Source organism: Lagopus leucura, unplaced genomic scaffold (assembly GCF_019238085.1).
Source record: "Lagopus leucura isolate 7727_CA_CO unplaced genomic scaffold, USGS_WTPT01 Super-Scaffold_100015, whole genome shotgun sequence".
Taxonomy (NCBI): Eukaryota; Metazoa; Chordata; class Aves; order Galliformes; family Phasianidae; genus Lagopus; species Lagopus leucura.
Genome location: NW_024962269.1, coordinates 14,943,126 through 14,966,650, shown reverse-complemented (window position 1 = coordinate 14,966,650; position 23,525 = coordinate 14,943,126). Strand labels below are relative to the sequence as shown.

General features: G+C 54.0%; 1 protein-coding gene across 1 annotated transcript; it reads left to right on the top strand.

Annotated features, from left to right (window-relative positions):
- Positions 1–433: 433 nt before the first annotated feature.
- Positions 434–23,097, top strand: PCSK6 (proprotein convertase subtilisin/kexin type 6). Its single transcript, XM_042875715.1, is given in 22 exon segments — positions 434–478; positions 480–656; positions 2,655–2,759; positions 5,390–5,500; positions 6,021–6,164; positions 6,379–6,455; positions 6,587–6,675; positions 8,995–9,167; positions 11,677–11,889; positions 12,375–12,475; positions 13,383–13,486; positions 14,124–14,241; positions 15,216–15,404; positions 15,592–15,728; positions 17,358–17,534; positions 17,922–18,024; positions 18,337–18,533; positions 18,810–18,897; positions 19,306–19,397; positions 20,554–20,683; positions 21,153–21,265; positions 21,662–23,097. Coding segments are annotated over 22 exon segments (2,781 nt in total). The 3' UTR covers positions 21,760–23,097.
- The last annotated feature ends 428 nt before the right edge of the window (positions 23,098–23,525 follow it).

Sequence of the window (23,525 nt, the reverse complement as noted above, 5' to 3'; positions counted from 1 at the left end):
GGGGTGTGGGCTGCTTAGGAGAAGGTGCTGGGAGTGTGCTGGAGGCACTTAGGGGTTGCAGGGGGGCATAGAGGGTGTATGGGGGGGATGTCCGGAGATGTAATGAGGGTGCAGGGGGCTGCGGGACTGCAGAAGTGGGATGCAAGGGGGAGTACAGAAAGGACTCCCGGCGCTCAGTGCCAGACGATGTAGTGGGACCCAGTGGTGCGGGAGCGATGCCCGCAGGCACGCCTCACCCCCTGCTCCGTCCCCATCCTTCTTCTCCCCTCTCTACCTCCGGGCAGGGCCGTTCTCCACCTCCCCCCCCCCATTCTCTCTCTCACACACACACACACCCCGGGAGCATCCCCCCGCCCCCGCCGGGCTCCGGGGCCGCTTTAAAAGCCGCCTCTCCCCGCTCCGCCCAGCGCGGCCCCGCGGAGCGCCGAGCACCATGCGCGCACCTCCGGCCTCCGCGCCCGCCCCGCGCCGCGCAGCCCCCCCCGCCGCCCGCCCCCCTCTGCCTCCTGGCCCTGACCCTGCTCCTTTGGGGCCGGGGGGGGGCGGCGGGGCCCTCCCGCACCGTCTATACCAACCACTGGGCCGTCCGCGTGCGGGGGGGCCCGGCCGAGGCCGCCCGCCTGGCAGCCGCTTATGGGTACATCAGCTTAGGGCAGGTAAGGGGGTGCGGGGGGAGGTGCGGAGGGGCCGTACGGGGCCGTTCGGGTTCGCGCGTGGGGCCGGGAAGTTGCACGGGTGGATCGGGGAAACTTTGGACTCTCCGCCCGGGGTTGATCGGAGGTGTCGGGAACGCGAGGAGCGGGCGGTTCTCCCCGGTCCGAGCGCGCTGCGGTTGCCGGGGGGTCCCGGCACGGTTCCCCCCGGGTCTGGGGATTCCGCCCCTTCCCCTGCGGGAGCCGCGTCCCAGCGACTGATTGCAGCTCTGCTTTCTGCCCTAACCCTGCGGAGTGCAATTCGGGTGTTGCATCATCAACAAACCCGTCCCGTGCCCGTGTCCCGCAGCTGTTGGGCGGCAGCGTCCTCCAGCCCGTGTCCCTCCATCCCGTGTCCCCCACCTGCAGCGCCGCGCTCTGCCCTCCCCGGCCGTCCAGCCCCATCCCGACCTCCCTCGCGGAGCTGGGAGCGCGCCCTTCTGCTGGTTCTCCCCATTCAGCTCAACGTCTCCATTAAACGTCCCGCTTTGCAGCAGACGTGCTCCTGCTTTAGGCTTTTGCGTCGACCCAACGCTGTGCTCCTGCTTTGGGGTTTTGCTTTGCCTTATATCGGCTGCCCTGTGCAGCGATCCCTCTCCACTCCATCCATCTGTCCATTCCATTCATCCACTCCTTTGTCCCATCCATCCATCCATCATTTCTGTCTGCCTGTCCCATCCATCTGTCTGTCCCATCCATCCCTCCCTCTCCCCTGAGCCCTCCCAGGACAGCCGGCAGCAGGCTGCAGACCAAGGGAAATATTTCTGTGCTTGCATCAGGGCGTTCCTGCTTCTCCTCCGGCGCGTGCACCTCTGCAGTGCTCTGGCTGCTCCAGGCCATCCCCAGCCCGGGGCTCACCCAGGGGGAGGTCACCAAGTGCTGAGCCCCGTGCATCCACGTCCCCCTTTGTGCACGTGTGCCTGGGGCTTGTGGGGACGAGGAGGGGAGAAACAGTGGCATGAGGATTTGGGGACCTCTGCGCTTGTCCTTGCTCTGGCAGAGGGACATGTGGTGCTTCCATCCTTCAGCTTCTGGGATTTCAGACCCTGTTGGGACCTTGGATGTGGGGACTCCAGTGCCACCATGAGAGCTGCTCTCCCTGCCCCTGTGCTCACGGCGTTTGGGAGAGAAGGGGATGGGAAGCGGAGCAGGAGGCAGCCATACCTGTGTGGTTGTATTGCTGCTTAACATCAAGAATGACATTTGTAGAGCAATTCCCATTGGAACTAGGATGTGTGAGCTTGTCTGGAGGCAGAAGGGATCAACTCACCTCTTTTGCTGTTGTGTTTCTCTCTGGGACTCTGCTGCTCTCGGGGTTTCCAGCACTCCCTTTGTTGTGCTTGTGGGGTTTCAGCCCTATTGATGCCATCCATGGGAATAACCGAAGTGTCCTCAGCTTCCCCAGAGCTCCCACCTGTGGGGCTCATGCTGCTCCAAGTGAGTGGGGCAAGAGCTCCAGCAGTGTCCTCTCTGATCCCACAGAGAGGAGAGCAAATACTCTTCCATCAATTTATTTTTTTTTAAGACGGAAATCACATTTTTGAGTTCTTCTACTTGGGTTTAAAGTTAGGTTCAAAGGGTCCCTTGACCCAAGGTCCTGCTCACAGCAGGGCTGGCTCTCAGTAATCCTGTGGGAATGAAGAACTCTGGTTTATAACCTCCTTGCCCATCTCACTGCATCTCCAAAGGATGTTGGGTTGACTGAGTGATGCTTTTGGGAAGAGAGGGTCCACATAGGGCCATAGGGTCACTGAGTTGGAAGGGCCCCTTAAAGGCCATCTGGTCCAACTCTCCTGCACTGAACAGGGGCACCCACAGCTCAAGCAGATGCTCAGAGCGCAGTCCACAGCATCACTGGCTGCGAGATGAGGGGTCTGAGGACAGCACAGCCTTGGGGTTGGCATTTTTCTACAGACCGTGGGCAACCGTTGCCTTCGTAAAACAAATCTTTCTTTTTCCCAGATCGGCAGCTTGGAAAACTACTACCACTTCCACCACAGCAAAACGTTCAAGCGCTCGACGCTGAGCAGCCGGGGACCACACACCTTCCTCCGCATGGACCCCAAGGTATGGGGCTGTACCCCCAAACCCCACAGCCATGGTCTGCAGCACTGCAGGATGACAGCGCTGTCCTTGAGACGCAGCCCTGTGCATGCACACGGTGACTCACTGGGCATTGGGATGTTTATCAGTGATGAAAAACACTTAAAGTGACTAAATGCTAACATCTGCCTGAAGGATGGGGGGAAAGCAAAGGGAGGAAAAAGCCTTACAGGATCGAGAGGCTGCTGCATACTCGGGTGTTGATCCAGTTGCCACAACATTTGCTGTCTCAATGGTTGCTATGTGTGAAATCGTTGGCAATCGGCGTGCATTGCTTTTTCCTAGAGCAAACATCCGAAGGGATTTGGGTTGCAGCTGAGTTGACAAAAGCAATGGGGGACCAGGAGGATGCAGGACAAGTGAGCCCGGGCGGTGTCAAGGGCTGCAGCCCTGTGATATGTTATTTTGGCAGAGCAAAGGACAAATCCTCAGTGCTCATGCCTGGAGATGTGCGGAGCGCTGGAGTGGTGGCAGAGCTGCTCAGGGAACAAGCAAATGATGGGTTCCGATCTGCAATGGAAATACTTCCATCTCAACGAATCTGGGGCCAACGGATTGGGCCGAGTCAGTGGGCTTTCAGTCTGTGAGCGTGTGCCTTGCATTGCTCTGCGGTCCTCAGAGCTCTGAGGTCCCGCTGTTGACACTCGCCTTGAGTTTAGACCCCTTGGCATGTGTTGTCCCTCTCTCCCATGTTTCCAGCTCATTTTAGAGGTGTCTCAGCATTTGAGCGTGCACAGTGCAATAAAAAAATCCCTGCGAGGCACAAGGAGACACGACATCACAAGCTGGGAAACAAACATTGCAGAAACCCCAAAGAAGCAGCAAATGCAATCAATTGCAGATGTTCCACATCTCGTGTCTTCCAGGGGGCTATTGTTCCAGCCTGGGGATTTATTGGTTGGTTCCACCGCAGGATCCAGGTCCCCTCAGGCTCTGGCAGTAAGGGAGATGATGGAACGTGCAAGAAGGGTCCTTGGGACACCCTAAACTGCACTCATACCCATGGAGAACCCTTTGAGGTCCTGGCTGCTCACTGTGGGGCTAACGTTCACCAAATGGTGTGGTGAAGATGAAGGGATTTAGCAAATCTGGCAATTTGGGGGGCAAACTGTGGGTGAAAGGAGAAGATGCTGGGTGGAGCTGCCCATGTCACTCAGTGGAGATCCCAGAGCTCTGGGGAGCGCAGGAGCTCCCCCTCTACTCCCAGCCCGGGATCCCGGCACAGGGCTGTGTTGTAACTGTTTCTTGTAGCAAAACCCCATTCTTTTCTTTTTTTAATGTAATTTCCAAGAAGCCTTTGCCTCCTGTGAAGGGTGATGGGAGCTGTCAGGAATGTCACAAGCTGAGGGCTGCCCCAGGCTCCTTCCCATCCTCACATAAGTAGCAGTGCTGGGAAGGGGGTGGGCAGCGAGTCCCTCAGACTAGGAGTGCTGCTTTGGGGAGAAAAGCTGCCTAATTGGGCAATTTCCTCTATTTAACATAGTTTTTTCAACCAGACCATGAAGCCGTGTTTTGTTTTTGCTTCCAACACTTAAATCCGTTGCTGCACAAATGAAGCAGCTTGCTATCAGCAGGCAAGGCGCCACGGAACCATATTTTCCTATGAAATATATTTTTGTTTGTTTCAACAGTTATTTTATTTTATTCCCTCCCCCCTCCCCCCCCCTTCCTTGGAAATATGTAGGTTTAAAAATGCAGCTCTAGGCTGGGAGCGATGCTCACCGTTCTGCCTCTATCTCTGTAAATCAGAGCCATAAAGCCATAAACCAAGCGCGGAGCTCTCGCTTTGGCTGGCAGCTCCAGCATAAATGAGCCAAACAAAAACTTACCGTTTGGATTTGTATTCTTTTTTTTTTTTTTTTTGGTAGAAAAGTGTCTGTCTAAAGATCAGAGCCACGGCCACATGGAGGTCAGGGCTAAGAGATGTGGGGGTGAAGGGTTGGGGAGCTCTGTGCCCAATATCGACACAGGGAGCGTGTGGGGGTAAATGCCTGGGGGTACATGGGGTTGTTTTTGATGAACCTTCAGTGCTTGGGGCTGCATAAAGCCAGGGGCGTCCAGGTGAGTGCTGGTGGGGCTGTAGGGTGGGGACTCACCAGAGATGGGCATTAGGATGGAACAGCAGCACCTTGGCATCGTATTGAAGTTTACACACACCTCCAGTATAGAATTGTGTGACTTTAATATAAATGAATAGAATTGTTAAAGTTGAAAAGGACTTCCAAGATTCCCAAGTCCACCCCGCCGTGCCTACTGCCCTCATCCCTGTGGTTCTGGAGCACTCCCAGGGTCAGTCACCCCACTGCCCTTGGGCAATCTGTGCCGGTGCAGCACCGCTCCTTCTGGGAAACGTTTCCTAATATCCACCCTGACCCTCCCCTGGATGAGCCTTGTTTATCTCCAAGATCTAAAGCTGCTCTGCAGGATGCAGTGCAACGAATGAACAAAACATGTAAAACTCATGACGGCTTTCAGCCAGCGGTTCCTGGCTGTCTGCCTGTCCATCCTGCCCTTCTGCCTGCAGACGGAGCTGGCTGGGGCCTGGGGGCACATCCCCCCACAGCCCTTTGCCCAGCAGTGCTCTGTGCCCACAGGTGGAGTGGCTGCAGCAGCAGGAGGTGCGGCGGCGGGTGAAGAGACACGTCCGTGGTGATCCCCCCTCCCTGCCCTTCAACGACCCGGTGTGGCCCAACATGTGGTACCTGGTGCGTATTGCCTCCATGAAAAGTGAGCTAAAAAATCAGGTCATTTATCTTTTGTACAAAGGGGTTTGGTTGGAAGTGTTTCAGCAGTGCCTTCGCTGCACTGTGCGCGTAGACATCAGAGCATCACAGCTGCAGTGCTGGCACATCTTTGCCCATCAAAGAGCTGCTACCATCTATTTGCAATATCATTTTTCCTCCTGCCTGGTTCATCGATCCATGTTTGACAGGGGAAATTTGTTTGAAATTAAGTGCAGAGAGGAAATGAGCGCTTCAAAAGCCAAGAGCCTGCGGTGTGAGGAGTGGTGGAGGGAAGGAATGATGGGGAGAGGAGAGTGTGCTCCTGAGCTGACCGCTTGGTCAGTGTGGTTGGAGCAGATCTATGAGTTACTGGGAGGGGTTGGGATTGGGATGTGCTTTTGGGTTGGTAAATGAGCTCCATGCTGCCGTGGAAGGGCTGAAGCCCAGGCTGTGGGGTCGCAGCCCTGTTGCAGGCTTTGCTCTGCCATTGCTGCCCCTGTAGCACTGCGGGGACAGGAACAGCCGCTGCCGCTCGGAGATGAATGTGGTCGCTGCCTGGCAGAGGGGCTACACCGGCAGGAACGTGGTGGTCACCATCCTTGATGACGGGATAGAGAGGAATCACCCCGACCTGCTGCAGAACTACGTGAGTGGGGCACCTGGGGCTGAATGGTGCCAGTGGAGGGGGTTTGTTTCTGCTGGATCGCGGGGAATAAGCACAGCATGAGGCTGCACAGCAGGAGGTCAAAGGAAGGGGGTGTTTTAGGAAGGAGAAATGAGAATGTGGGGAAACTCTGGCAGGGTCTGGGCTGCTGTCCCATGAAAACAAGCAGAACCTAATGGTGGAAAACCCATTTCAGGACCCTCTTGCAAGCTACGATGTTAATGGGAATGACCATGATCCAACGCCTCGCTACGATGCCAGCAATGAGAATAAGTATGTGGTGCTAATTGCGTAGCTGATGAGCCCCTGTCCGTTGTATCCCATGGAATCCCATCCCATCCCTTCTGGAAATGCTGCTTTAGGGGCTTTATGCAAAATCTGCTCACAGGGCTTTCTCCCTGCAGGCACGGCACACGCTGCGCGGGGGAGGTGGCAGCAGCAGCCAACAACTCGTACTGCATTGTGGGCATTGCCTACAACGCACGCATTGGAGGTGAGGCCAGCACTGTCTGCAGCCCCCTGCCCTTCCTAGTCCCCCCACAGGGCCACGATGGGGTTGGTGGGCTCCTGGGGTGGGTAGAGGGATGTCATTCCCCCACATATTGCCGGGAATATGGCACCAACGTGGCTCAATGTGGATCATCCCCCATTTGGGCAAACCCCAGCATGGGGAGGAGGGAGCTCTGGGGGGGCTTGTGGGAGGATGGGGCTCCCCAGCCCCATGCAGGTGATCCCAGGGTATGGGGGACACTGGCTCTGTGTGTTTTGGGGTGGAAAACCGCTTGGGTCACATCCCTGTCGTAAGTCCATGCGTGTGTATGGGTGGAGTTGGCTTTGACCAGAAGTGTCGGGGGGTTGGTCTGGATGGGACATGTATTTGGTTTGGCTGGTGGCAAAGAGTTAGCTCCAGAAAACACTCATTGTGAGGTTGTTGTCTGTCAGTGAGCAGTCAGGAGGGATCGTCTGGGGGACCCCAAAATGTCCTCATGTGAAAATAAAATGGTTGTGCAGATAGGGGTGCGAGCACATTGTGTGGCTGCTGGGACTGTGTGTGGTGAGCCCAGAGCTGGCTGTGCACTCAGCGGGTGCCTCAGCAGGAGTGGGGCTTTGCCAAAGGATCTGTGAGCCCTTGTGCCACCCCAGGCACTGGGAGCAGTCCCAAGTGCTCAGTGTCTGGTTCTTTGCATCCCAGCAATGCACCACACTGCTTTCCATTGAGTTGCGTCCTTCTGTGCATGGCTGGCAGCGGGGACCTGATGCTGAGGAAAGCCTCAGTGGAAGATGTTGTTCTGGGGAGAGTGACCGGGGGGCTGGCAAAGGCTGTGTCATGGCCCTGTCCCCATCCCATCCCACCTGCGTGATGCTTTCTGCACATCGTTTGGACAGGTTGTTCACGCTCTGGCTCTGCTCCACTCAGTGGGATTTAAGATTTGGCACCCTGCAGGTCAGGTCCTGATGTCTGTATTTCCCCAATAAGGGCTGCAGAAACGAGTGTTGCTTGCTGCCTTTATTATGAGTTCTATTTTAATTTGCTTCCTTTTCTTGACTTGTGTGTGTGCTGGGGGTGGTGAGCGAATCAACCTGACAGAGCCAAGAAACCCAGCCTCCAGACCTATCACCTTTGCATTTGAGGAAGAAAACACTGCAGTTTTAGTGAGAGTGACTTTAGATGGATGACTCAAATAAAGCAGTGATGAATGAGCACGACTTGCTGGGGAAGCCCATTTGTCACACTCAGGGAGCTCCCACCTAGTTGGGCTCGCTGCTCTCCATCACTCATGCATCGCTTTTCATTTGCTGTGGGCAAAACGTTGCCATAAGCAAGGAGGGCTCCTGTCATACCTCCTCCTCTCTTCTTTCCTGCAACGCTCTCCTGGAAGGCAGCTTCCCTTCATGTTTCCTGGGATAGGGAGTTTGAGGCACAGCTTCCTGCATTTCCAAGCTTGTGTTTGGCTAATGTGGGACAGCATCAGAGAAAGGCAGTTGAGTTGAGTGTTGTCTGGAGCACAGCTGCAGTGTAATTCCGTCTGCCCACAGTTGTCTTCTTTAAGAGAAGCACATGTGGAAGGGGAAATGCATCAGTGTAAACCAGAGTCTGCCTGACTGGATGCTGGGCATCGCTCGGGGCTCTCCATACAAAGGATCAGTGCTTGCATCTGCAGGGCCTTCTGCTCTTCTTACCCCAGTTTTGGGTTTTCCTTGGGGCTGGGAATGCGGCTTTCCATGCTATCTCAGTGGGGATGCCAGGCAACCCCAGCATGGGGTCACTGCTGCTCCTGGAGCTGTCCTTGTCCAGGCACTGTCGGCACCAGTTGGGCACTGATGTGACATAGTGATGGGCACTGCTGTTTCTATACATGGGGTTGTATGTGCCCAAAGCCAATGGGCTGTGAGCACTGGGGAAAAGCTGCTGTCATCCAGGTGATGTTGTTGGATTAGATGGGGCAAACAAGGTTTTAGGATGGGAAACCAACGTTTTCGGATGGGGATACCAGGGTTTTCGGATGGGAATTTCAATGATGGGAGCGGACCTTCCTTCTAACCTGCCCAGGCCCACTGGAGCTGATTTTAAACCCTCACCCAAAGCCTCATTGCTTGCAAAATAAAGCAGCACAGGGAGCACGAGCAGAGCTCCCTGCATGCCCTTCCAGCTCCTGGCCGTGGGGCTCGCTGGCGCTGCCGCTTGTTGCAGCTATTGGAGGCATGCCGAGCCTCGCGGTTTCCGCCACCGCTAACAAAGGCCTTTGATTGCAATCCTTGCACTTTCATAAAAGCCATTAAGCCCTAATGTCTGATGTTTTTGTGCTTTTAGGCATTCGTATGTTAGATGGAGATGTAACAGATGTTGTTGAAGCGAAGTCGCTTGGCATCAGACCCGATTACATTGACATTTACAGCGCGAGCTGGGGGCCAGATGATGATGGGAAGACAGTTGATGGACCCGGCCTATTGGCCAAGCAGGCTTTTGAGCATGGCATTAAAAAGGTGTGGACCGCGCAGCGCCCAGCGCTGGCACTCCTCCCCTGCCCCGTGGGACCCCTGCTCGGCCCCCCGCGTCCCATCCCTGAGCTCCGAGGGTTTGGTGATGGGAGACCCCTCGAGTGGCAAAGACCTGGTGCTTTTATATTAGAAAAGGGCAAATATTGGCTCAGAGCACTGGGAAAAGCCCTTCTGCGGCCCCTTGGTGGGTAAGTGATGCAACCCCCATGTTCTGGGGCAGCTCGGGGTTGGGTTTGGCTGCCCTGAGACCATTCCCTCCCTTCCTCCTCTCTGCTCTCAGCTCTGCCGCCCTCATGTTATCTATAAATAGGGTGGAGTGTTTTCCCACTATTTACTTGATTTCCTGCCGGGGCGGTCGGGCTGAAGAGGAATTCATTGAAGTTGCTGGGAGTTCATGTCGTGTAAATACAGGGAACAGGCCGCCCTTCACAGAGCTTTTTTCCATGTGGGAGTGAGCAGGCAGCAGTGGGGTCCCTGTCCGGCATGGACCCGCCGTTTCGGGAAGAGTTCTCCACATCTCTGCCTTTATTTGAAGACAGGAGCTGTGGCTGAGCTCAGAGTGGTTGGACAAGGGAGGGGATTTGGATGAAGATGGGTCCTGTACCCCTGGGTGCCCCCTTTTCCCTCTCCCTTTTTTCTTCTCCCTTTCCCCCTTCCTTTTTCCCCATTTTTTGAGTGAGGCAGTGTTACTGATGGACTGCTATGTTCCTGAGGCCCGTGTTGCCTTTCCCACTCCATACCAAGCTCATTTGGGTTCTGCACCACCCCCGTCTCGCACTCCCTGTTGACCAATGCCACCCATGTTTGCAGCCCTCACCACCCTCCTTGAAGAGCTCCTAATTGCCGCCTGCCTCCCCTTAATTAATGAGGAAAGTCATAAGCAGAGAGCTAGCAGCAACCTTTAGCCCAAGCAAATGGCTGCGTCTGAGTTATAAATCCTTAAAATTGAGTTTTTAATGGAAACATTAAAATAACCTTTATCTGTTAGCAGTAGGGCTGCACGGGGGTCATTTATCATCTCGTTACTCACCATACTTGTTAGCTCCCGAGCTAATAGGGCAATATTTTTCCTGGCACCATAGCGCTCCAGCACTGCAGAAGCAGGGGATGTGCACCTTGTGTCCCACTGATTCCTTGGTCCCAAGCACTGGCCAAGGGGGAAATTGCAGGGGTTCAGATGCTGTCTGCGTCCTGTTTTTATTGCAGCCTTTCTGGGGTGGTGTTGGTTTGGGGAGGTGGCCAATAAAGCCAGTGGGTGTTTTGGGTCTGCTCGTGGGAAGCTTCATGGCTGAGTGAGGAGTGCAGGGATGGCTTAGGGCCAACCAAGTTGCAAAGTGAGGCAATGTTCTGCTCTGTTGGGAATTGCCATTGGGTGTGAGTGGTGCTGTGCTGGGATGGAGGGATGTTGCTTGCGTGTCCTCTTGGCTCTGGAGCTGACTCCCACTGTGGATGCAATGACACAGGCAGAGCCTGGAGCATCCTTGCGAGGGAGATTTTGGCTTCCCCATGCGTGTACCCGAATGGAGCCCATAGCCACATCCCTGCATGTGGTCCGTGGGTACCATCAGATGCTGTAGGTGGCACATGAGTTCTGTTGGTGCTTTCTTGCTGCTAGTTCTTGTTGGCTGTCACGCGTCACGCGGCCGGCCGGCCCAATGTATGCATGGCCATATACATGGGAGACGTGATAAATCCCAGCAAATTGCTCTGACTTTGCATCTTTTTCTGTCAGAGCAGACAGCCAAACAGAGGGTGGGGATGCAGGCAGGCACCGATCTGCCCAGGTGAACCTTGAGGTCTCTGCAAGGAGGCCAGGGCTCCAAGGAGGCAAAGGACCAAGTCAGCCATTTAGGGGAAGGAGACTTAATTAAGTGAGAGGGATGCACAGGAATGGTGCTCCATTCCATGCCTGCTCGGTACCCGCTCAGAGCATCAGGATGTGCAATAACACATTAGCTCTGTGTGCCCCAAGGGGAGCAAATGGGCCCCAATTCTGCCGCGCTGCCAGCTTCATTAGGGGCCCCTTGTTAGCAGTGTGGCTGCTCCCACATGGGACTTTCCCTGGCTCCAGGGAGGTCTGGGCAGCCAGCAAAGCTGCCCGGTGGGGATGCTCCATCAGATGTTCGTGCCAAGCCATGAGGGAAGGAAAGAAGCAAACAAACAAAGCCTAAAGGATGCGTTGCAGGAAGCTCTCTGATGGTTTGGGTGGGTGGTGGGTGGCTTTGTGATGGGCTTTGTGGGCTGGAGAGAAGTGGGGCACAGGTTTTAGGGAGTTTCTCGATGTTCCACTAGGATGAGGTGACCCAGCTGCTCTTACCCAGGGGGAAAACTGCATGCTGATGCCGCCATTCCACCCTAACCAAACCCTAAATCCTACCCCAAACCCAGTGAGTGATGGCTGCCCCTGCCACTGTCCCCTGCTCCCCGGGCTGCTCCCCACTCTCATCCTGGGCAAACACTCGGTCTCCTCACCCCTTTCCCTCTCTGCCCACAGGGCCGCAGGGGCTTGGGGTCCATTTTTGTCTGGGCATCAGGAAACGGCGGCCGGGAGGGTGACTACTGCTCCTGTGATGGCTACACCAACAGCATCTACACCATCTCCATCAGCAGCACTACCGAGAACGGCTACAAACCCTGGTACCTGGAGGAGTGTGCATCCACCCTGGCCACCACCTACAGCAGCGGGGCCTTCTATGAGCGGAAAATTGTAAGTTCAGCCCTGAGCAGATCAGCAGCCCCTTGGGTGTTTGTGGTGAGGGCTTCTGCTTGTGGGGTTGTTTTGGTGACAGCTGCTCAGTGTGTTGGCCCTGGTGGTCTTGTCCTCAGGAGGCTCCAAAATCTGGGTTTTCCCATTGGTGTGTAAAAATGAAAACAAGCACATAAAAATGAAAACAAGCACGAGCTCATGGACATTTTTTCCAGCTCTGCTCCAGCCATACTTTTCCTCCAGCTGGTCCACAACAAAACTAACTTTTTGTCCTTTTCAAACAGTTTTTTTGCAAGGGAAAACACAAGCACAGGTGTTTTCTTACATGCCAGATGTATCTGCAGCCCCTTTTTTGGGCTGATGATGTGGGAAATGTGGCGAGGGTTCATTACCCATGCCGTGGTGCCATGGTTTCCATGGAGCTCTCAATGGCCAGCACTGGGAGCACCTCTGGCATCGCGGGGCTGCAGCTGCTCTCTCTGCAGGTCACCACTGACCTCCGGCACCGCTGCACCGATGGCCACACCGGCACCTCCGTGTCTGCACCCATGGTGGCCGGCATCATCGCCTTGGCTTTGGAAGCAAAGTAAGTCAACCCCACTGGGGTGGGACCTTCCCAAGCTTAGGGAAGAGGATTACTTTTGCATAACACCAAACGCACTCTCAGCCTTGCTCCAGCCATCGCTTGGCTTGCAGGGCATCTGCTCATGAACTTCTGTTACTGTTTTTATTGAGTGGAATACAAGCAAGGCTCTCTCTCCCCTTGCCATGAATGAGCCGTGGGGCAATGCTGCCATTGCATTTGGGGGCGGTCACGCTCAGCAGACTTCATCTCTTTCAGTTTGATCTTGGTGCCCAGGTTGAATGATCACATTTTGGGAGATGCTGTTTTCCTTCTTAAGAGTATTAGGTGTAGGATCTGCATTGTTTATCCAGGGCATAAAACGCAACATTAAGTACCAGGGCTGGGTGCAGGGAGATGCAGGCACTCAGATGCCCCATTATGATGAGAAGGAATAAATTATATTTCTTTTTTCTAAATGGTGTTGGAGAGCAATATCAATAACAGCTTGAGATGCTAAGGAGACTGCAAGAAAAGCATGGAAAATTCTTCAGAAATATTCCTGGGTTGAGGCATAGAAACATGTGGTTTCTGCATGGCACCATGAACTTGGACATCATGTCAACCCTGCCTAAGAGTTTTTCTTAAAGCACTTTGGGTTTTGTTTTTATGTTAAATGAACAAACCAAGGTTTTGTCTAGCTTTTATTTTTTCTTTAGCCTAGGAACTATATACCCCCTGTTCATGGGCACACAGCATCCCTCCCTGGGTACTCTCCCTCTATTTGGGCACCCCAAGCAATGGCCACCCCCAGGCAGGGCAAGAGCATTGAAATAACCAATTCATACCCTATTTGAGTAGGATAGCCTGATTTTTAGCCTGATGGGAGACTGGGGGCAGCAGAGCTGTGCTTGACCACATCTCCTTGCAGTCCCCTGCTCACATGGAGGGATGTCCAGCACCTCCTGGTCAGGACGTCACGGCCAGTACACCTACGGGCAGCTGACTGGAAGACCAATGGAGCAGGGCATAAAGGTGAGGTGCCGTGGGATGGCAAAAACTGCATCCAAAGGGAAATTAGAGGCCCCCAGATCCAGGGGATTCACACTGGATGGGTGCTTACAGCTGGGTTGGGGACTCTGCTGTTGGGGGAGCTTTGCAGCCTTACCTGGTGGAGGTTTGCCATCTCCACATCTGCAGTGTTGGGTGGTAGTGGAGTGACAGGACCTGAGGGAACAGCATGGAGTCAGGGCAGGGTCAGGTTGGATGTTTGGGAACTGTCTGCCCCAGAGAGTGGTGGGTGTGGAACATCTCCGTAGGGCAGTAAGCACAGCCCTGGGTTGCCAGAGCTCAGAGAATGTTGGGACACTGCTCTCGGACATCAGGTTTGCATTTGGGTGGTCCAATGAGTTGGACCCAATGATTCTTGTGGGTCTCTTCCAACTTGGGATATTCAATGTCCATTGGGCTGCTCCTGGTTTTTTGTGTCACCAAGGTGATTTCAGGGTGTAAGTCAGGCAGGTTGGTGAACCCCACGTGTTGGAACACCTCCTGCCACAGTAGGATCAGCTCTATGTCTTCCCAGATGGGTGGAGGACCTGAAACATCAAGACATGCAAGGAGCAGCATCTGTCAGGCAGAGTGGAGATTTCTGAGTCTTCTCTCTTTCCAGTTAGCCATCTATATGGCTTTGGCCTGGTTGATGCAGAAGCTATAGTAGTGGAAGCCAAGAAATGGAAGACGGTGCCACCCCAGCACGTCTGCGTGGGAAGCCTGGACAGGGTACCCAAGTGAGTGATGGGACTGGGGCATGGATCCCTTGAACTGGAAGAACTGGGGCTGCAGTCCTGGGTCACTGTCAGCCTCCTGAACAGCCCAGGAGCATTTCTTCTGCTTTTGTTTTGTGGTTCATTTTGTGGCTGGTATTACTCTGCGATGGGATATTAAGGCAGGAGGCCTTGTGGGCTGTGTTCTGGGACCAGCTCTGATGGTGGGTGATTTCTCCTGCTCCCTCTTGTGCTTAGGCATCCTGGGGGGACACCAGGCTCTGTAGTGACCCCTAGTTTCCTCAGGATTGTTAGGGTCTGTTGAGACAGAACAGAGCCTCCAACCATGGCACCACCTAGCCTTGCAGTTAGCTGTTCAGCAGGAAAGCGCAGTTTCTTTGGAGAGCATCAAGTATGCAAAGCTGGAATGGATTTGGAGCCAAGTGTGTTCATGAAACTATTTATCTGATACAGACACTAATTACAACCCAAGGAGGAATGCTGCACTGATAATTATAATAAAAAAGTGCCCTTGCAACCCATAAAGCATAGATCTTAGAAGCGGTTCAAAAGCGTCTCGTTACCATCGGGCAATTCAGCAAATCCCCCTGCTAGGACAATGCATTGACACGGAGGAGGTGATAATTTGCCACTCTTTGCTGTAAAACGGTAGGAGTCTGGGTTTAAACACAGCTGAGAAGAAATGGGGGAACGCAGCACCAATAGGGCACCGAGGGAAATGCTCCCAAATACTCCCAAACACGAGCCCTCGTTCCATCCATCTCTAGGCAGAGCTGAAGTGCATTTGGGTGCCCAGCTCCCATCAGTGGGATGGTATACCCAGTTCCCATCAATGGGAGTTTGATGCCCCAACCCTTCCGTCCTGTAAAAAAGGGATTTTTTTTTTTTTGCAGTGAGGAGCAAACATTACCCACGCACACGGTGTGAGGGCTCAGGATTTGCCTCACCTTTCATTGGTTACCCTTGCATCCCGGCAGGTACATCCGCCCGGACCACGTGCTGCGTGCCAGCACCCTGAGCAGTGCCTGCAGCGAGCAGCGCGAGCAGCACGTGCTGTACCTGGAGCACGTGGTGGTGCGGCTCAGCATCGCGCACCCGCGCCGCGGTGACCTGCAGATCAGCCTCGTGTCTCCAGCGGGGACCAGGTCACAGCTCCTGGCCAGGAGGTAAGAGCAGCCGCCTTGGGCTGTGCTCGATGCTTGGAGTTTTTGGTGGGGAGACCTTTAGCACGTCTTGGTTGCAAGGGGATCTGTACATCTTGGACCTGTGCAACGATGCCAAACGCATCCTTCATTCCACACCTCCTTTTCCTGATTGGATGAGACCTGCGTGGCTTTCCTTCTCCTGTCGCAGAGTGTTTGACCATTCCAATGAGGGTTTCAAGGGCTGGGAGTTCATGACGGTGCACTGCTGGGGTGAGAGGGCAGCCGGCGAGTGGACACTGGAGATCCAGGACACGCCGTCCCAGGTGCGCAGCCCCACCACGCAAGGTAAGTGCCCGCACTACTGCCTCCCCCAGGCTCTTTGCCCCAAATTTCACTTGCCCCAAACTTTTAGATCTCAGATCTTTTGCCTAAATTTACCCAAATTTCCCAAAGAAATCACCCCAAAGAATGGGTGTAAAAGCCAAGCCCTACTGCACAGAGGCTGGGCTGAGCCGGCAGCAGGTTTTCTCCCTCTGGCAAATTTGCTGCAACCGAGAGCGAGGTTTCCAAAATTAAACCGTAATGAGTCCAAAATGAGGAAACCCGAGAGCTGTAATTGTTGTTTGTTTGTTTTGCTGTGCTGCTCGAACATCTGGAGCGTGGGATGGTTGTGCAATGGCGCAAGGGGACAGTGCCCTGTGGGTGCAGACGGATGTCCTGACTGAGCTGCCACCACACAGGCTGGGGGGGACTGTCCTCAACTAGAGCCTCCCAGGTGCCCTCATCCTCAGCCTGGCTCCAGTCCTTGTCCCCTTAGTGGCCAAGGAACCGGGCTGGTGGGATCCAGCCTCGTGGGAAGGGAATGTGGAACATAAAGTATCATGCCCCAGGCTGGTGTGCCATATGGGGGTGTAAAAATTTGCGTTCTCATTGATAGAAAGCCAGGAGAAAATTAAAAACCTCACCCACGCTGCTCTCTGGCAGGAGGAACACATGGGGGCTCATTGTATAGAAGGTGTTGCTGTTTGCTGCCTTGGCCTGAAAGCTTTTGAACTCATTGGAGCAGCAGCAAAACACCCCCAGAGCTGCTTTGCCCCTGTATTTGTGGTTCTCAGTTGGCATTAGGGAATCAGCTCCATGCGGCTGCATACTGCCCCAGGGCTCTGCCTTACCTGGCTGTGTGGAATAAACCCCAAATGAGCACATAAAGTCATCCCTTAGGGACCTGCAACAGTGTGTTTGAAGCAGAGTGCACAAAACAGAAGGGAAGAAAGATGAAGGGGAAGAAAGGGAAGAGATGAACGTGGCCAGGGCTGGGATCTTCCCTTTCACCACCACTCACAGCCCAGTGCAGGGCTGACATTTGCTGGCACTCATCTACTGAGATGGGAGGCAAAACCTTAAAGTCATTTTGGTTTTTTGTTGGCTGGAGGTTGTGACTGTCCATGCTGGATGGAGCAGGTGGCTTCTTGCCTTCCTGCCTGAGAACAGAGTGTAAAGCACCAAGAGCCAAGGTATTTATTTGAAATCATTAAGCCCTTCTTGGAAACGCGGGGATTAGTGGTTAAAACAGAATGCACCACAGACTTGAAGAGACTTGCATTGATCAAGAATTGCAACAGAAAGAACTGCTGGGAGGGAGTAGCTGTGTGCTCCGGATGGTCCCAAAAGCATGTGGGTCAGGGCAGGACACCCATGAACAGCTGTCCCTGATGGGGCTGCACCCGTTGTGCACTGGGGACACTTTCAATGAATGGGGGTAAAATTTGGGGTGTAGGGGTCAGGCACCCACGATATTTTAGTTGATCATAGAATCATTAAGGTTGGAAAAGGCCACTAAGAGCATTGAGTCCAACTATCGACCCATCCCGACCATGCCTTCTAATCTTGTCACACACTGAGCTCAGCCCTGAAGCATGGGACGGAGCAAGCACTGTGCGGGAAACTTGGTGTGATGGCACACATACCCCACAGGGAAGCTGAAGGAGTGGAGCATCCTCTTCTACGGGACAGCTGAGCACCCCTACAACACGCCAGGGGCCCCCCAGCCCCGCACGAGGACACTGGAGGTATTGGAGATGGAGCCATCGAGGACTGCCTTCCTGCAGAGCCAGGTGGAGATGGCAGAGGAGGAGGAGGAGGAGTATGCGGGTAAGCGCCTCGGGGTGTCCTTCCTCCAAGGTAACCCCAAAAATCTGAGCTGGGATAATAAGGGTGAGGTGGGGAAGTGGGGAGGATCAGTGGCTGTGGCTGGAGCGGGGCAGCAGGACAGTAAAATTAGAAGGTAGAAAAACAGCACGCCGGCACTCCCACCACAAATTGATGGTGGAGGCGTCTGGCGAATAAAAAAACAAAGATCTTCTGCTCACCTCCCCTTGGAGCAAACAATGAAATGTGTCCCCTTCCCTCTGTCTGTCTGTCCTGGGTCAGGGGGGAATTCTGTGGTGGGAGCATCCCCGCAGCCCCTGGGGGGCTCTCAGGCTCTGTCCTTGTGCCAGAGCTGCCAGAGCTGCTGACTGAGCTGCCATCTCCCACCAGGTCCCTGCCACCCCGAGTGTGGTGACCAGGGCTGCGATGGCCCCAGCGCCGATCAGTGCTTGAACTGCATCCACTACAGCCTGGGCAGTGTGAAAACCGGCAGGTGAGGGCCTGCGGGGTGCTTGCATGGAGCAAGAAGCATAAGGGAGAGAAAACAGAGGCAGGAAGCATGGGAACCCCTGCCCTGGGGTAGGGTGGCATGGGAGAAATGGAGCCAGAAGGGTAAGTTGTGTTTGTTGGCTTTGTTGGCCATTGCCACTGATGATCAAAGGATGCATGGCTGAGGTGCCAGCTGGCACCTGAAGTTGGGCTTTGCTATGATGGCCATGGGGCTGGGCAACCCCAAAACATGAGTGGCGGTGGATGGGCAGAACAAATCCAACCCTAAGGCTCAGCCCCTCTGTTCCTCCCCCAGGATGTGCGTCAGCTCCTGCCCAGCAGGCTTCTTTGGCGACAAGGCAGCGCGGAGGTGCCGGCGGTGCTACAAGGGCTGTGAGAGCTGTGTTGGTCGGGGCCCAGGGCAGTGCACAGCGTGCAAGAGGAGCCTCTACCACCACCCTGAGATGGGTGCCTGCCTGCCCCTGTGCCCCCCCAGCTTTTACGCCGATGAACGTAAGGATGCTGATAAATGGCTGTGTATCACAGGGCTAAACCCCGCGTGCATTCGTGCGCTTTCCAATGGAGAAAACACTTTGATTTCCAAATGCCAGCTCAAGTGCCACCAGAATGGAGGGAGGAGGTGTGCACAAGGGGTACAATGCATTCAGAGCTGTTAAGTAAGGGCAGTTGTTAATAGGGACATGCGGCTCTGCCTGCAGATCCCCATCCAGGTTTTGTCCTCACCTACTCTCCTTGTGGTTTTTTATTTTTTTTGTATTTTTTTGAAAGGTCAGAAACGCTGTCTGAAATGCCATCAAAGCTGTAAAAAGTGTCTCGGCGAGCCGGATAAATGTACTGCATGCAAAGATGGGTTCAGGTAAAATACCAGAGCTTGTACCTTCAGCACCGAGGCCTGTGTTTTAAATTTGGGAAATGGATGAGCAGCCTGCCCATGGGGGGAAATTAGAGAATCGTTAGTTAAAGACTTCAGATCCTGCTTTGGAGGCTGTGCTGCAAAACGGTGTGAAGGGAATGGAGAGGCGGCACTTTGTGTCTCTTTGGAAGATGGAAAGCACCCACGGGGGTGGTTCAGAAGCACCCATCTGAATTCAGTGGCGTCTAACACAAGGGAAAGAGCAATGAAAACATTCGCACCGCACACTGCAAACCGCATAAGGGTCAGGCTGACTGTGTGCTTCGTGCAGGGCTGCAGGAGCTGGGGATGGGCTGCACCAGGTCCCCAGAGCCAACGTGGGGGTGTCAATGTTCTCTGCTTTTCTGTCAGCCTGGTGGGAGAGAGCTGCGTGCCTGAGTGCCAGCCTGCCATGTACCTCAGCCGTGAGCACCGGCGCTGCGAGACCTGCCCTGCTGGCACAGGTACAGCCTTCATCCCCAGCATCTCCCTGCAAAAAAACCAAATCTTTGCACATCACACACAGGAGCCCACAACACCCAGGACCATGCTGGCTGCAGCAGGAGGGGAGCAATTCCCAAGCAAGGAAGAGAAATTACAGCACAGGGAGGCTGTGGGCTGCATTACTTTCCTGCAGCCATCCTACTGAATAACCATGTCCATAGGGAAATGCCTGGAGGAGCCCCGGGGACAGAGTGCTCCTGCACACAGTGCAGGTGCTGGGCTGTATTCCTGCTGGAAAGGCTTGTAAGGAGTTTTTACATTTTGATTAGAGCCATTCTTTATTTCCTGATTCGTCCGAATCCAGGTGCTGTGGTTTAATAAGGTTGTGGGGGAGGCAGTAAAACCTTCTCAGTGATGGAGGATGGCTCTGCAGTGCTTAAAAATGTCATGTGCTCAACGTGTGCTGTCCCCAGGGCTGGGGACATCTACTCATGTTCCTAAGTCACTGGATGTCCCCTTTAAATTTTGCCTTTTTTGCTGTCTGCGTGTCTCATTGTTTTCCATGGTTAATGTTTGTGCCTGTTCTTGAAATCATCATAGATCTGATGATAATATGATCTCCAGACAATTCATGTTCAGTCGTATGAATCTCACTTATCATGCACAGGCAATTTCCTAGGGCTAAATCCAAAATATTTATTGATCTTGTTGGCAAGCCTGGAAGGGAACGGACTCTTAATCCCTTAAGAAAATTATTTTCCTTCTAATTCTTATTCTGGGCAGTGTAAATGCACTTCCCACTGTTATTTTTCAAGTCTTTTCCCCTCTCTTTTTCTCGCATAACCATTTCTCATGCACAGTGCGTGGAAGGCTCCTAATGACAGCACAGCCACAACACATGGACACCCCACATCTCCTCCCCGGCTGCATTTTGCATCTGTCTTTTTTTTTCCATGCATTGCACTGAGCAGGGTGGGAAAATCATTTATGCACGTCTGGAGTAGGAAGGGATGCTTGGAGGGAACAGGGGATTTTGATACAAAGGCTGCCAGGGCAGGATGTTGGATGGGTTTTTGGGGTGGGAGCAGCACGCAGGGCTCCACTGGCACCATGAGCATCTTGTTCACTCCCAAGTGGGATTGAGATGTGAAGTGGCTTCTGTCCCCTGTCCCACAGGACCCGGTGAGGATGACTGCACACCCTGCACCCCCGACAGCCCTGCCCCTCACTGGCGCTGTGTTCTCGCCTGCAGGGAGGGCTTCTATCCTGCCGACAGCCACGGGCTGCCCAACAAGGTCTGCAAGAGGTATGGACCTGGTCAAAGAAATAAGTGGCAATGGTGAAAACAGCTTGCAGCTGGAGCTGTTTGTGGGGAAATCAAACAAAAAGAGGAGGAGGGAACCAGCTCTGCACATCCCCTCTGCCACCCAGCCAAGGTGCCCTGGGGCTATATGGAGGGGCTGAGCTCGGCTCCAGTCTCTCTGGGCAATGTGGGAGGCAGGGCGATGTTGAGCACTTGTTCCAGCTCTCAGCAGTCCCTGCCCTGCAGCCACAGCGTTCACCCACCCCAGCACCCAGCACAGGGCCTGGAGGTGCTGCAGGGCAGCAATTTGGCTGCACTCCCTGTGGGGCCAATGTGCAAGGGAGGGTTGGAAGGCAGTGTGGTTTTCCGAGGCACGAGGTTTCAGATTTGCTGCTTTCCACCTCTTCTGCTCCGCTGCCTACAGAGCCCAGCTTTGGAGCAGCAAGCAGAGCACAGTGTGGTCTCTCCCCAGGTGCGATGAGCACTGCTCTGCCTGTGAGGGCTCCAGTGGGAACTGCGTGAGGTGTAAGGACGGCTTCAGCCTGCTTGGTGGCTCCTGTGTGACCAACGAGACCTGTACCAATGGTGAGTGGCACTGATGGTTCTCCCCTGTTGCAAAAATGAGGCGTTTGGAGGATTCCCTTTATAGTGTAGATAGAGCTAACGGCAGCTGGGCTTGCTGGGGTGAGGGTGGCTGGCAGAGCTGCTGGCTGTCTGCCTGTTGCTCAGATGCATCCAAGCATTTACCCAAGTGTTTATTCTTCATTCTGCTTTAGTCTCGGGGCTAATTCTCCCCCTTGCTGCAAAGCTTCTTTCTTCCTTCATTAAAACCATGTGAAAGATGCCCTGAAAAAGCAACGCCTTTTCCATTCTCTCTTCTCAAACACTGGAACGAATTGCACCGCCTGTTACGTGCCATGTTTGTTTATTTAAAATGTTAATCTGCTCTCATTTTCTCTTGTTCCTCGGCCGGCCTCCCAGCTGACAAGACTTTCTGTGAGATGGTGAAATCAAACAAGCTCTGTGAAAAGAAGCTGTTTGTGCAGTTCTGCTGTCAGACGTGTCTTATGGCCGGGTAAAGTCCAGTAGCAGCATCCAGGACTTCCACCGACTGCCAGCCCGGTTTTGCCAAACGTTTAGGACAAAAGTTTTATTTTTTCAGCTTTGGGAGAGTTTACATGGTGCTGTCGTAAGTTTGATGGCTTTAATATCACTGTCAGCTTGTTTCTATAGCAATACGTTAAGCAGAGAGCGGATCGTAGCCTGAATGATGGAGACCTGAAAGGCCCCAGGCAGGCAGTGATATTAATACTCTCAAACACTCCTCGTGAGCAGGGAGCAAGGCACGACCCGTGCACCCAAGTCTGGGTCCACACAGAAATCCTGCAGATGTGTGTGCTTGGAGTGGCCGAGGGGACATGGGACAGCACACACACGCGGGTCTGGCCCCGCTTTGTGCTCGGTGACAGCCCCAGAGACCTGCACTGCTGCCAGCCAGCGCCGTGCTCCATACCCATGTGAAACGACGAGCGGGCACTGCCTGGAGCGGGCTCTGTGCCGCTCTGCCACCCCGTTCGGATCCAGCTGCTTCTCCCTGGCTGTGAGTGTGGCAACGACTGGAGCTCCGCAGAGCAAAGGCCCCTGTGTGCAGGCAGAGCCGGGTGCCTGCAGGGAGGGTTCGTCCACACGGAGCAGCGTTACGGCAAAATGCATTTTCCTCCCCCGACGCGGAGTCGCCGTTTAGTTGGGGAAGGAGCACCATCCTTCCTCTCCGAGGTGGTTTCCCAGTTCATCTCTTCCAGCATTTTGCATCACCATCCTACCTTTTGCTGGGATACCTCCCAACCACGGCAGTGATTTTCTTTCCTTTCTGTTTCCAAAAGAGACATTCCAGGGATCTGGCCAGGAAACACTCAGTTCCACTAACCCTCCCCCAAACAACCCTCTCCATGCTCTCTCTTCCTAGTACGTCACGTGGTGTTTATACAATTGTGTTTAAAATATCCTTGGCTATGTTGTTTTACAGATTTTTTTAAAAATAACTTATACAGTCCTTGTTTTTCTCTGTAGACTATTTTTTTTTAATATGGGGAGTGGGGAATCTTTGGTGTCCTTCATCCTTCTCCTCTCCAACCTCACAGAGACGCTCTTTTTAACCAGACATCCACAGTATTTCCCTATGCTGCTTGTTCTGGTCTTCATTGCTGATAGATTGAATGAGTTAAACCTTCTGCCAGTGAAACTCACAGTGTGAATCAACGCTGGTTCCTGTTGGAGCTGGGCTGATCCCTGCTTGTTCTCCATTGCCACGCTGCACCCTGCCCAGGCTTGCCTCTGTGGGGCAAAGAGGGGAAAGCCTGGCCTGAGAGCCTTGGGTGAACTGACCTTTAAGTTAATAAACTGTTGATCTCCCCTGAGCGATGGATCTGTGCTTTTTGCAAATCTGTGCAGCCACTGCCCTGTCTGGAGGCAGCTCAGGTTGGTCTTGTTGGTTTGCTGGATCGGATCCCCTGATCGGCCCAGCACCTGAAAGAGGAATGGCTCCTGAGCATCTGCTGCACGTGCAAGGTCACATTAATTCTCAGAAAGATCTTCTGCTTTCAGACCTTTTGCTCTCCTGAACGGTCCCAGTGCCAGGCTGGGCTCTGTGCTGCGGTGCACCCAAACCCCTCTGGCTGGGTCTTAGAAGGCACTCAACTACAGATGGGCTTTCCTCCAGCTGTGCTGGCAGGGGGCTCGCTCTCTTCCCAACCATGCTCAGCATCCTGCAACCCTGCTGCCCACACTGCAGCTCACACCCTCCCCTTCTTGACTGGGAGCAGAGGAAGCTCTGGAGCCTGTTACT